Below are 13,220 nucleotides of genomic sequence, written 5' to 3' on the forward strand. Positions count from 1 at the left end.
AACAACAATTCAAGTTTCTGAGGCTGTGGTTTCATCGAAGGGTTAAATGGGCCATATATACTCAAAAAATTGAAATAAAATAGGACGAAATGGAAGAAAAACTTTTGACCTGCATTTAACTTTCGCGTAACAGCGGCAGACTGCGCCCCCTGGAGTCCCAGCATCTGTATGTGCCCGGAAAGAGAGGGAAACAGCTGGAGGTTTCAGCTGTCACCGTCTGTGTCCCTCAGTCAGGGCGTTGCAAGCTTTACCAAACAGGAGGGAGCCAGGCCAAGTTGTCCTTTTCTCATTATTTGGCGGACTAATGTTTAACCTGTCGTAGATATGGATTTCGACGCTTTATTTAACGAGAATACATTTCAGTTCTCGGATTTCCAAGAGTTCACGGTAAGTTGTTGAGCTAACACCACGCTAGCTAAGGCTAGGCGCTTTAGCTAGCGTTAGCTGACTTATGCGAGTAAACTTTGAAGCTCCTGTCCCAAAATATTGGCCGAGTAGGCGAAGACAGATGCTTTACTCTTCTGTGTGATACGTATTCACCTGTACAAATAGTCTTACCATGTGTAAATCTTAAAAACCTTAAGGTAAGCAAGCGTCCGTTGATAGCATAATGCTAGTGGTAGCTGTTATTTTAGACTTCCGCCGACGAGCTGCGGGCCAGCCCAAGCCTAGCAGCAGTTATGGTAAACAAGAGCTACTCTCTGCTGTTAGCATTTTAGCATTGGTTTAAATATGCTAAGCTTGTTTTTTTAATTTTTTGTATCATTTTTAATTGTTTTATTTTTCTTTGTTGATATCGCCTAGCAGCTTAAGTTCACCCAACAGTTTCCATAATAGTCAAGCTAATATACCTAATTTGGGATTTTGTGTTTCGTATAGTTTCTTCCTGGACACCAGAAATTGACCGAAAGAGTGAGAAAGCGATTATATTATGGCCTGGACAATGATGTTTCTTTAGATGCCCTTTCCTGCCCTGTTACAGGTAAGCAAAGCGTCTACTGTCACTTAAAGCTTTAGCCAAATTTATTATACATATAAAGTTTTTGGCTCTGCTTTAGAAGTAATCTGTTCCGGATGAATTCTTCTTTCTGACTTATTATAAGACAGTTTAATGTTGTTGTTAATATTATTTCAGGTGCTTAAAGCATAGTTTGTATATTAAACAATGTCTTTTTTTAAATGATCAGAACCACTGATAAAAGAGGGTTATAAAAATCACACTTGGAGCCCGCTTTCTTTTTGACTTTTTCTGACTTTCTGCTTTCAGATATTGCCGTCGAAATCTTCCAAAAGTCTGCCCCAAGCCCAATACGAAAGCTCCAGAAGAAGTATGCTGCCCATGTTGCCAGGTTTGTGCTGTACTAAGTAAAGGTAGACAGATATTATTCATTCTTTTAGAAATGGGCGATTGTCCCTAAATCATGTCCCTAAAACAATTTGTTTTTGTTTCAGGGAGGCCTGCATTTCTCCGTGTGCCATGATGCTGGCTCTTGTTTACATAGAAAGGCTTAGACATAGAAACCCTGAATACCTCCAAAAGATCTCCTCCTCTGACCTCTTCTTGATCTCCATGGTATGTTTTTAGGGTTCAGATGTCATTCTAAGTGAGATTTTGTTATGATTTATTATTTTTTTAAGCCAGCATAATGTCGAGATAGTGCCATGAAATACTGTAAACTTTTATTCATGCTTTAGATGGTTGCCAGCAAGTACCTGTATGATGAAGGTGAAGAAGAGGAGGTGTTCAATGATGAATGGGGAGCAGCTGGGAAGTTGGATGTCAAAACTGTCAACAACCTGGAGATGAACTTCTTGAACGCCATTGTAAGTGATTGTGTGTGCGTGTGTAAATAAGGTGTGCCTGCACGAACATTTGCTTCAAATGATGTGTCCAAACCTTCCTGTCATATCTTCAAGGAGTGGAGCCTCTTCGCTGACCCGAATGACTTCTTTGATTTACTAAGTCAACTGGAGACCAGGTTTGTTGTAACTCAACACTAAAATCCAGCATTTACAAGAATTTACATTTAGCCTACAAAACACAACAGGATTGATTAAAGCCTTTCATTTCAAATATATCTGTTTGTGATGTGTATTTCCAGCATTGCAGAGCGGCAGGGGATGAAACGCGGCTGGTTCAGCTACACTGACCTCTGTGTGCTGCTAGAGCACTCTGTATGGAGTCAAGCCCTCACAGCCATCTACCAGCACTTTACTAAGGTAGGAAGAGGACACATATTTTTACAACGTTAATATTTAGCCTTTATATTTAAGTGCTTTTTTAATTGATCCATTTTATAGTTTTACAACCAAGCAAAGTGCACAAAGTATTGAAGGAGACCTTTTATGCCCATTTCCAGTTCCATATTTTCTCTTCCTCGAAGGGAAGGAAGTACATATTAGGATCAGTTTGTTTGTTTGTCTGTCCCGGTTGTTTTTTTTTCCCCAAGGTCAACTTTAATATAACGCATTACTCATTATGGTTTCTCTGAGCTGTTTTTCCCCCCCAAAGTTAAAGGGCATGGAGAGAGCTCTTCAACACACTTTTTATTTTTTCAATACAATGCCCTGCGATGTCACAATGATCCCATAACAGGCTGACGTAGTACAATAAAAACATCATAAAACATCAAAGTTTTAGTATAGCCCTTGCTCTTTAGGGGGCAAAAGCTATTTGGATATTTTTTACCTTCTTATGGGCCATCATGTGGGCACTCAGTCAATTTCTTGTCTGAAATAAGCCATCAGTTTGCTGTCCCTTAAATCCACTCTTTGTCTGATTGGCTGCACCTCTCAAACAAATGGTTTGAAGAAAAGGTAGGTGGGGCTTCGTTGAGCTGTGTGCCTGAGCTGACGAATATCTTTCTTTGCCATCGTAGACATCCAAGAGTACCGTCTCTTTTGGTTCATAGTGAATATACATAGGTTGACCTCATTATTTAAACTTTGAGCCTATTAAATATCAGCGTTCTTCATTGTAGCAGTGTATATGTGACAGAAAATAAAGAAAACATAATGGGTTTTCCTTAATGCAGTTCTGCGTTTCATCATAAGACTTCATCTCAATTCATTTTCAGGTATCCTGTATGCTTGGCCTGGTCTATCTAACCAGTGTGGCTGGCCTTATTGCCACCAGTGCTGTGATTCACCAGCTCAGTCTCTCTAGAGGAGGCCAGTCTCTTCTTCCACCAGATGAGATCAGCCTGACCCACTTTTTGGCTTCCAACCTGAGTCCAGAAACCTCTTCCTCAGCCCGCCGCCTCCCTTGTTGTGTTCTGGCCAACAAGAGTGTTAACCGTCAGACTGGCTCACCTGGAAGCAGGCAACACCACAGTCAAAGGCCTCCATTATCTTCCACACAAACATCTGTATTGTGTCTCTGGGGTTCCCTGCTTGCCTCGATGGGTCATATACATCCTGAAACGAAACCTGATGTGGAAGCCTCCCAGACCTGGTCTCCTGTGTCCTTCATCTGTCCTGGCTGTCTCGCAACACTCCCTCCTCTTGCTTGCGGGCTTCGAAACACCTCATCAGTCCTCCCTCACAGCCCCTTTGAAAACCATCAGCCTCATTTGTCGTGGTTCTCCTCCAGCCTCCTCGGTGCTACCAAGCCAAGTGTGGACTCTCATCTAGATATTTTTCCTCCTGTACAGCTGCGACCTTGCCACCCAAAGTCTATGCTGCCAGTTGACAAAGTCCAAGCTCTGCTTATGCCTGGCTAGAAATGGCAGAGCTTTTCATCCTGTAGTAATGGACTCTGGAAATGAAACCAGCATTGTTTTTGTCACTCATCTACTGCTTCAAGGCTTGTTTTGTTTTTGTTTTTTTGTTTTTTTACATTTCCAGATCTAGAATACAGGAGAAAAGACGAGAGGAGTTGGGCACTTTTCCAAGAGGTTCACAGGGAGGAAATTTCTATATAGTTAAATACTGCAGGGTAAATTTGATTCAATTCAAATACCACAATGCTTGATTAATCACAAGTGTTGTAAAGTTTGGTTCATTTAATTCTCTGCAGCAACTAAATTCACATTATCACCCTTCTGTTTTAAGAGTTCGCCACTGTCGCTTGCTGTTGTAGGGCTTTTGAATTGAATGTGTTCCGAGTTGCTGTGTCACAGCGGTAATTTTTAAAGTGGACATGAACCACTATATGTGTAAAGGCTAATTTACATGATGGAGTCCTGCTCTCAACAACTGACATGGATGTAATACTGTCTGTTAAGCTGGATTTACGAATTAAGTGAAGTTAAAGTTTATAAAACATGTTTAGCGCCATCTTGTGTCAATATAGACCGTGATATCGTCGGGTTGGTTGCAATAAAAAAGACTTACATTAGTTTATGTTAGTTGACTAATAACTGAACCAATAACTCAGGGGAAAACAGGGTCACTAAAACTAAAAATCGGTTTGGGGGGTTACTTTTGTGCTGCCACTGGCTGCAACAATGAGTTTCATGCTAACAAATCGACTCCACTGTCACTCTCTGTCTCTTAAGCAGTAAGTGGTTTTAGGTAGTTTGGCTAGCTGCACGCAAAACAGGAAACTCCACCTGTTAGTCGTTATGTTTTGGTTTCTGATGCATTTTATAAATGAGAACAGTGTGGAGGAGAGCCTGTTTGAATCACCAGACTGACAAACTGGAGTCCAACACAACAGCTTTTTCTCACCAAGCTGTGCAATCAGCTGACAAAGCAGATGTTTGCAAGATGTGATCAGCGCTGTTTTATCTAATAAAATGTCCTGTCTTTTCCCAAGCACAGTTAAACAGTTTATATCACAGGTTACATCCACATTACAATCTCCTTCACTTACTTTTCCTCACTTGTAAGATTTTAAAAAATGCATAAAATAACGCTGATCACACGACCAGACGAGGAAAAATCAGAGTTTCTGACTTCCGGTCGTCGGTCTGCTGAAACACCCTCCAGCTGACTCAAACAGGCTCTCCTCCACACTATTCTCGTTTATAAAGAGCTTTAAAAACCTGCCCTTACAGCTAGCAGGTGGATTTTCCCATTCGGTGCAGCTAGCCAAACAACAACGAGCCATTTACATCTTAAGAGATGGAGAGTTAAAGTAGAAAGTATAGCCTCATTTCTAACATAAATCTCATTGTTACAGCCAGGGGCAGCACAAAAGTGATCCCCTTAAACTGATTTTTATTTTAAGTGTCCTTATTTTCCCCTGAATTACTGTTTCTGTTACCAGTTAGCTTACATGAACTACAGTGACACAACGTTCTGTACTCACACAAGATGGCGCTAAACATATTCTAAAAACTTTCAATTTGGGCACTTTTTTTTTTAAAGCCAGTTTCACAGACAGAGTTAAATCTACGTCAGTTTTTGAGAGCAGGGCTCAATGGTGTAAATTAGCTTTTATATATGTAGTGTTTCATGTCCACGTTAAGCTGTTCACATTTGGCAGGTTAATGAATGTGTGTGGTGGTTACCAAGCATATATGAAAGTTGAAAGTTTCATAGTAAGTTGTTTTATTTTTTTTAATGAAGAAGGGACTTAAACCAGGCTAAATTTTCTTATTCATATTCGTTTCGTGTAGCCATATACCTTTCTTTGATGCAGCTTGAGGATTGCAATAGACACTGGTCATTCACATACACATACTGTTGGCACTGATAGCTAGTTATAAAATCCGGTTGTCTTCTAGGTTTGAGAACGTTCCACATCATGGAAGAGAAATGGTTGGACAGGAGACCAGACAGTTGAAACCGTGTCTTTGTGTTACTGTCACATGCCACACCGTTTCCACATATTTCTGGTTATGGTGGCTGATTTTTGTCTTTTTTCTGTTTTACCAGATGTGATATGGCAACAAAATATAATACTTACGTCACTTTCCTGTAACAGGGTCTTAGCCAGGTGGAACACCTTTGTAAAGGATGTGTTCCTGTGATTTCATGCAGTCTCTAGCTTTTTTTTTGTTTGCATGTAATGTCTTAAAGGAAAATGTCAACCTTCCTTTGTTGCGGGAGATTTGCACTTTTTGGCTCCATTTTCATTGATGTAGAACATCATCTTGCATTGTTACTGCATTATTGTCATGTTTTCAACACCAGAGGGGAAATGGTTATTTTTATCTACACCGCTACAAATCTACATTTCCTTTGTAATTGAACCTTTAACAAATTGATCTGAATTTTGAATTTGATACACTTTGGATCGTGAACCCCTTAAATTTTGTACATGTTATAAAATGCAAATAATGTAAAATGTGTAGCAAAAAAAAGAATAAAGACCGCATTTGTTTGAGATACTTTGTATATAATTCTGTGTCAACATACAATGAAGCCACGCTGAATCTCAGTAAATGTGAAACAGTATGTTTGTTGTATGTTTGAACTTTTAACCTTTAAATGAGAGAAAACAGACTAAACCACTTCTGACCAATGTCCCAAGCATTAAATAAGGGCACCAAACTCAAGGAATTAACAAATGTTGTATCTAGACATAACAGACAACTTGAGTCACTTTGTTTGCAGCCTACTGCAAAAACACACTATTTATTCCCATTTCTTCTTACAGATATTAAATAGGGGTGCAACGATATTCGTATCGATATTGAACCGTTCGATACAGTGCTTTCGGTTCGGTACGCATATGTATCGAACAATACAACATTTGTAATTTCTTTTATCAATTTTCCTTCTGACGATGCTGTCTGTGTTGAGCGCTCAGTGAATCTGTGTTCGACTACTCCGCCTAGGCTGCACTGTCTAGCGCAGATCCACTGAGCGCTCAACACAGACAGCATAGTCAGAAGGAAGAGCGCAGGGCAAGCTAGCGAGACAGAAGTTAAGCTCTACTTGCAACAGGCAAATTGAACCTCATTCAGATCTGGCGTTTGGAATTATTTTGGTTTTCATGTGACGTATGACCCTGAAGGTAAGCGAGTCATGGACTAAAGTAAAACAGTATGTTGGATGTGCCATGCAATGCTCAATTACATTGGTGTGAACTAGTGTGTTAGCGCAGTTAGCTCGTTAACGTGTTGGCTGTCTAGCCCCATGCACGGAGTGATCGGCGGTAACTGTTAACGGAGATTTGCCGTGTTGTGGCGTTAAGGTCATTTCAACGAGATTAACCTGAAAGCACTAGTGGGAACACAACGAATATGACTGCACATTTACGCCGACATCATCCTAGTGCAAAGACAAGTGGAAGCAGACAAAAAAAAGCAAGCATGCTACTAACTTTAGCCGAGTCATTTAGACAGCTGTTAGCACATGATTCTCCTTATGCTGCTGAGAATATAGCCCAGAAGAAGCGGATAGTATAGCTTTTATTTTGGAAAGAGACATTTCTCTGTAATAAACTCTCTTTTCCAAAGATGAGTGATTCCTCAATCAGATACAGGGCTTGCAATATCGCTAGCCCGACGTCCTGGAGCTAGCGATTTTTTTCAGTCGGGCTACCAAAATCTTTCTCTTCCCTGCCCGTCGGGCTATTGTAGGAAAAATATATGTCAATGCTTTTGCATTCTTTCAGAAATGTAGCTGGGTAATTATGTCATTGGCATCGGTGAGCCACTGTCAATATGTGACATATTGAAATCGCGTTTGAATTTGCGCTTGTTTTTTTGCTTTCACTTTGCAATCGTGTGAACTGTGTATAGAGAGTGACAGCACTGATCTGTGAGTGATGATAATTTGTGCACCAATTCCTCTGACATCGTCTTATTAATCGTTAGCTTACTATGCAAACATGACAAGTGAAATCTCCAGCAGCTTACACATGTGAGAGGTTGATCGAGCAGAGAATCGCTGAGCTTATGTGAGTGAGCGTATAAAAGCATTTCAGTTCTGCTGAGCCAAATAAGACAGGTCAGGGTGAAGAAGTGACAGCCAAAGAAAAGCTTACCACAAAACGGAGAAGTTATGACAAATCAGACTATAAGGCAAAAAGAAAGTGCAGCTTTATGGTTTCATGGACAAAAGAATTTCTGTGGCTGCGATATGATGAGCTAAATAACCAGGGGTGCACATAAGTGGTCCGCAGGTGCGCATTCGCTGTCAAAATAAAAAACACGCACAAGGGTTAGGGTTAAATTTAAAAACTGTACTTTTGAGTTAAAATATATATTTATAATTTTAATAAATGACAAATTAAAAATGCATGAACATTTTTTGTATCGAAAAAATATCGAACCGTGACACCAAAGTATCGAACCGAACCGAACCGTGAATTTTGTGTATCGTTGCACCCCTAGTATTAAATGGTATTTTGGGGTAATTCCCAAAGAGCTCTTACCTGAAATGTCTTGGCAGGGGGTGCAGTGTATCCTTAAAAATTTGAGGAAACTTGACAAGTGAAGGGGAACAAATTTGATTTTTCAATTATTTATTTATTTTTTGTTCAACTCATCCTCAGTATTTATGGAGGAGGTCAGGAAAGAGGTATAACAGTTAGTATCTATAGCCATGTGCAGAACACTCTGTCATGGTTTGGGGCTGCATTACAGCCAGTGGTGTTGGATATGTGGTGAAAATTGATGGAACATATTTTAATCCACCGTGCAATACCATCTGAAAAGTGTCTGATTGGCAGTGGGTTCATTTATCACAAACACACTGCCAATGCAGTAAAAGCGTACCTGGGTAGGAAAACACACGGATAAATTCACCTACCTAGACCTCGGACCTCAACATTATTGAAGTAGCGTGGGATCATGTTGACAGAGAACAGAAGAAAAGGCAGAAACAATCAAAGAAGAGTTTTGAATGTCCTTCAAGAATCCTGGTGAATTATTCCTGAACACTACATAAAGACATGACAAGAACGCTGCCTAAGAGAGTTCAGACTGAATAAACGGTAGTCTAATACTGACCAAATATTGACTTTCGAGCTTCTTAGAATTGTACAAACTATTTTTGCCTTATATTCTGTATTTCCATATATATATAAGTATGTTTGTATATCACACTTTCCTGGCAAAATATGAAGAAATGAGGGTTTATGGGATTGCACTAAGTGATCCCATAACAGTTGAAAAGCTATTCCATGTTTTTAAGGGCCAGGATAAACGTTTTGGATGAGCATTTTTACAGAGGGGGAAAACAGATGTCTGGTTTTGGTTGAATATGGGATGTCCCTCCCCCCTGACTCTATGCCAAGCTTCTCTTACCCCTCCCCTACACTCCTGGCTTGACACATACCATTTGAGAACTCCTAATATAGACCCAGCTGCTTTGTAGAAAAGGCTAACAAACGGTCTCAGTTTCCTGCTTTGAAAACCACTTTTTCATGGACACAAGACAGAGTCATGGAGCCTCGTTCACAGGTGAAATGTATATGATTGGGGGTGTCTGGGAGGTTGATAATATTTTTGAAACCAAGGAAATGAGTAGCCATGGGGATTTTGTTGACAGTGATATATGTTATAGGTGTCATTCCCAGAAAAGAAGCAGGAAATACAGAGTCAAGGTACAATGCCTGGCAGTTGTCTGGGTTTGGATCTGTGCATGGAAATGTGCATATGTGTATTTGCATTTGTTGGCTTTGTGCTGTTAGCACTTTCCTTAATTTTGTAGCTGTGTGTGTGCACGCATGAATATGTCCTCGTCTATAACTGCTGAACCCTGTTCAAACAGTGTGTTGTGACCAGCTGGTGTATTTTCTCCTAGAGGCTGATGCCACAGTCTACATGAAATTCATGAAAAGTCACCGCTGTTATGATGCCATTCCAACCAGCTGTAAACTGGTCATATTTGATACCACACTACAAGTGAGCCTGAAGCTTTTCCATGAGCTGTTGCACATCTAGACTTTCATATTGAATTGTCACAGAGTAGTGTTATTTACCTGTAAAACATCACTGACTGAAAAATCTTTAACCCCAAAAGGTGAAAAAAGCCTTTTATGCACTGGTGGCAAATGGCTTGAGGGCTGCACCACTATGGGACAGCAAGCTGCAGAGATTTGTGGGTAAGATGACGGATTAATGGGACAGATATGGTAGACTGGGCTCACTCACTGGTAATAATGGGAATGTGAATCCTCCTCTGCCACAGGTATGCTGACTATTACAGATTTCATCAACATCCTTCACTGCTATTACAAGTCCCCCATGGTGAGCACTAAATTCCCACAGTTTGAAGCCACTCAGGTTGGACGCCCCTACTGTAGAGTTAAACAAAGGACTCGGGGCTACAGTCAGCCCAGGAAAAACTCCAATCTGGCCCACTGGACGTTTTAGAAACATGTGAAAGAGGGCATACATTTCTGACTTTTAACTTTCGTAAATTTTACAACTTGTCCTACGGATAAAGACCTCCCGCACAGCCATTCATACTACACCCATGTGACAGATAAACTATTAAATGACAGAAAAGTTCCTATTTTCTTGCTAGCAACTATAAAAATGCCTGTCGTCTTTGTTTTTTTAAGGTTCAGATGTATGAGCTTGAGAGCCACAAGATAGAAACATGGAGAGGTGATTCCCTTCGAAGTAAATATGCAAGCAGGAATGAATGGCATCATCTGTGCCCAGAGGTCTATGAAATTCATCTGAGCCGTTTCTCTCCTCTTCTGTTTAGATGTTTATTTGCAGTATTCCAATAACTTCCTCATTAGTATCTCTCCAGAGGCCAGGTGAGTGGACACAACACTCTGAGGCACCTCTGTTTCAAATTCCAGTTGGCAGGCATTCCTCTTCTTATCTCTTCTCCATCCAGCCTCTTCGAAGCCATCTATTCCTTACTCAGATACAAAATCCACAGGCTGCCCGTAATCGATCCAGAGTCTGGGAATGTCCTGCACATTCTGACCCACAAAAGAATCCTCAAGTTCCTCCATATATTTGTGAGCAAAAGCTTTAGTTATGATGTTTTTTGTAGCCTTGAGTACCATGATACTTTGTTTTTCAAATATGGGTGTTTGGATTTTTTTAGGGGAAAAAACCTCCCAAGCCTGCATTCACAAAGAGGCCGATCCAGGAACTTGGGATAGGAACTTTCAGGAACATCGCCACTGTCCAGCAAACTGCATCGCTTTATGATGCCCTCTCTATATTTGTGGAGAGGCGGGTGTCTGCGCTGCCAGTGGTGGATGAACAAGGTACATTACTCAGCTGTCGCTGTCACCATGTATATATTCTACAAAACCACAAGAGTAGCTCTGCACGATTCACTGGTCACAATAATGCTTATCTGCCTTATATTGAGATGGTGCCGTTGTCATTACCACTGCTGCCTCACAGCCAGAAGGTCTTAGGTTTGAAGTGAGCAGTCAGCCAGAGGCATTTCTGTTTGGAGTTTGCATGCTTTCCCTGTGCTTCCCACAATCCAAAGATAGATTGATGCTTCTGATTGCCTGCCCCTTGTAAACAATAGCTTGAACAGCAGATGGGTAAGTCCTGAGGGACATCCACTGTATATGATGTCATACCGTGAAGAAAAACCTACTGGAAAGAATAATTTACGCCAGTCTGAAGCCTGAGCTTTTGGCTCACAGTGATCACTTGTATATACACTTATCAAGGCTGACTGTGTGTTGGACCCAAATGAAGGACTTGGAAACTACGTTTACTCTAAGAAACAGCTTTACTGCAGAACTTAAACTGAGTACAAAATAATCCAGATCAAAACCAACCACTACAAACCTTCAAGGAAGTGTGCAAGGGAGGACACAATGACCAGCAGGAAACCGAGGACTTAAATACTCACCAGGTAATTAGGAAGATGGGGAAACACCAGGGAAGACAGCCGCAACAAATCAGGATAACAAAGCAGGGGAATTAAAACAATATGAAGCACACAAAACACTATCAAAATAAACGCGGGCACACACAGAGAGACCCATAGGAACTTGACAAAGAGACAGAAGATAAACAAACATGGAGATAAGGTAGAAGGAACAAAATGGAAATACAAAAGAGGAAATCAGAAAGCCAGGGAGACGGAACACAGAGTGACAAGGCAGACCCAGGGACATGCCGGAGGAACAGGAAGGGAGCACAAAGCACGATAACAAAACATTGCGTAACCTAGAAGAACAAGAAGATAAACAGAGACTAAACAGATGGTATAATAATTTCCAAAGGAAAATATTGACTATACCAATATCCAAAACAGCTCGATTAAAACATAAGTGATCCTCACCAAGAACACAAAGCCCTGGATCCAAGACCCAGGGACCATGACACCCCCCTCATTTGACACTTTGGCCATGCTTTAATGTGTATCCACCACTGAAACGGTGTACACATGACAGAAAAAAACTATAACAATAAAGACTGTTAGACTTGTAACCCGGTTATTACATTGTCAAACTATTTGTTTTCCCAGGCAAAGTGGTGGCACTCTACTCAAGATTTGATGTCATTGTAAGTACAAATCTAACGTGACTATATTTATCACTCCACTTATTTTCCTTAAATATCAAAGCACTGTTCACACACACACTTTCCCAGATACCGTTTTTGATCCATTGCAGAACCTAGCAGCCCAGAAGACCTACAACAATCTGGACATGACGATGCAGGAGGCTGTTGAAAAGCGGATATGTTGCGTTGAGGGAGTTATTAAGTGCTATCCATATGAAACCTTGGAAACTATTATAGACCGTATAGTTAAAGCTGAGGTAGACTTTTTTTCAGCCTCTTTAAGATTTATCGTGAAATTATGAGGTCAAAGGATAATAAAAGAAAAGTCCTTTGTGCTTATCCCAGGTCCATCGGCTGGTCCTGGTGGACAGGGCTGATGTGGTGAAAGGCATCATCTCTCTGTCTGACCTGCTGCAGGCAATGGTCTTAACCCCTGCAGGTATTGATGCCCTCTTGTCCTAGCACCAGGGGAAAGAGGGCCCCCCTCCCCTCCTTTAGCACCTGTGTAGGCTTGAGTCTTGGCAGTGCACCCAGGCAGGTTGGCTCATGACCCTCTTTTGTGTTTGTGCTGTTTGACTGATGCTTTGTTTCATTTTCTACATACTCCCAAGATCAATTCTAAGTAGTGTGATTACAAATGTTCTTTTTTGTTTTACAGAAATTGGCATGTGACTGAAATGAGCCCTCATACCAGGAAGAAATAATCCCCAACTCTACTGCTGTTTATATGCTTTCTGGACCCTAATGCCTCAATGCATCTGCACAGCTCCACAACACAAAGCAGCATTTGATCAGTAAATGTTTACTGATTTTGATAACATTTCTCAATTAAATTTGTATTTAAGCTTGTTGTGTTGTCTTTTCAGTGCCTCGCCT

General features: G+C 40.8%; 2 protein-coding genes across 9 annotated transcripts; both read left to right on the forward strand.

Annotated features, from left to right (window-relative positions):
• The first annotated feature begins 162 nt into the window (after positions 1-162).
• cnppd1 (cyclin Pas1/PHO80 domain containing 1) lies at positions 163-4,339 on the forward strand. The gene is made up of 8 exons (XM_026157805.2): positions 163-387; positions 880-982; positions 1,268-1,349; positions 1,453-1,573; positions 1,696-1,824; positions 1,918-1,979; positions 2,103-2,220; positions 3,078-4,339. The coding sequence occupies exons 1-8, from the start codon at positions 325-327 to the stop codon at positions 3,720-3,722; spliced, it is 1,323 nt and encodes a 440-aa protein (XP_026013590.1). The 5' UTR covers positions 163-324; the 3' UTR covers positions 3,723-4,339.
• Positions 4,340-6,767: 2,428 nt separating this feature from the next.
• On the forward strand, positions 6,768-13,193 carry prkag3a (protein kinase, AMP-activated, gamma 3a non-catalytic subunit). 8 transcript variants are annotated; one of them, XR_013905266.1, is made up of 13 exons: positions 9,161-9,302; positions 9,406-9,445; positions 9,646-9,746; positions 9,865-9,946; positions 10,033-10,091; positions 10,409-10,469; positions 10,558-10,612; positions 10,696-10,822; positions 10,912-11,077; positions 12,307-12,344; positions 12,455-12,601; positions 12,690-12,878; positions 13,003-13,193. XR_013905266.1 is itself a non-coding variant. In XM_080297394.1 (13 exons), the coding sequence occupies exons 1-13, from the start codon at positions 9,285-9,287 to the stop codon at positions 13,014-13,016; spliced, it is 1,002 nt and encodes a 333-aa protein (XP_080153520.1). In that variant the 5' UTR covers positions 9,168-9,284; the 3' UTR covers positions 13,017-13,193. The 8 variants fall into 8 exon arrangements, 3 of the variants coding, with proteins under 3 accessions (XP_080153522.1, XP_080153520.1, XP_080153521.1); XM_080297394.1 differs by having other exon boundaries at positions 9,168-9,302; positions 12,690-12,783; XM_080297395.1 differs by having other exon boundaries at positions 9,168-9,302; positions 10,409-10,454; positions 12,690-12,783.
• Positions 13,194-13,220: the final 27 nt, after the last annotated feature.

Source organism: Astatotilapia calliptera, chromosome 23 (genome assembly GCF_964374335.1).
Source record: "Astatotilapia calliptera chromosome 23, fAstCal68.1, whole genome shotgun sequence".
Classification (NCBI taxonomy): Eukaryota; Metazoa; Chordata; class Actinopteri; order Cichliformes; family Cichlidae; genus Astatotilapia; species Astatotilapia calliptera.

Coding starts and splice junctions, on each gene's coding strand:
- cnppd1 (XM_026157805.2), top strand. CDS start 325: ATGGATTTCGACGCTTTATTTAACGAGAATACATTTCAGTTCTCGGAT. Junction 1,980..2,102: donor CTAAGTCAACTGGAGACCAG/GTTTGTTGTAAC, acceptor GTGTATTTCCAG/CATTGCAGAGCGGCAGGGGA. Junction 2,221..3,077: donor TCTACCAGCACTTTACTAAG/GTAGGAAGAGGA, acceptor ATTCATTTTCAG/GTATCCTGTATGCTTGGCCT.
- prkag3a (XM_080297394.1), top strand. Junction 10,613..10,695: donor AGTATCTCTCCAGAGGCCAG/GTGAGTGGACAC, acceptor TTCTCCATCCAG/CCTCTTCGAAGCCATCTATT. Junction 12,602..12,689: donor ACCGTATAGTTAAAGCTGAG/GTAGACTTTTTT, acceptor TGCTTATCCCAG/GTCCATCGGCTGGTCCTGGT.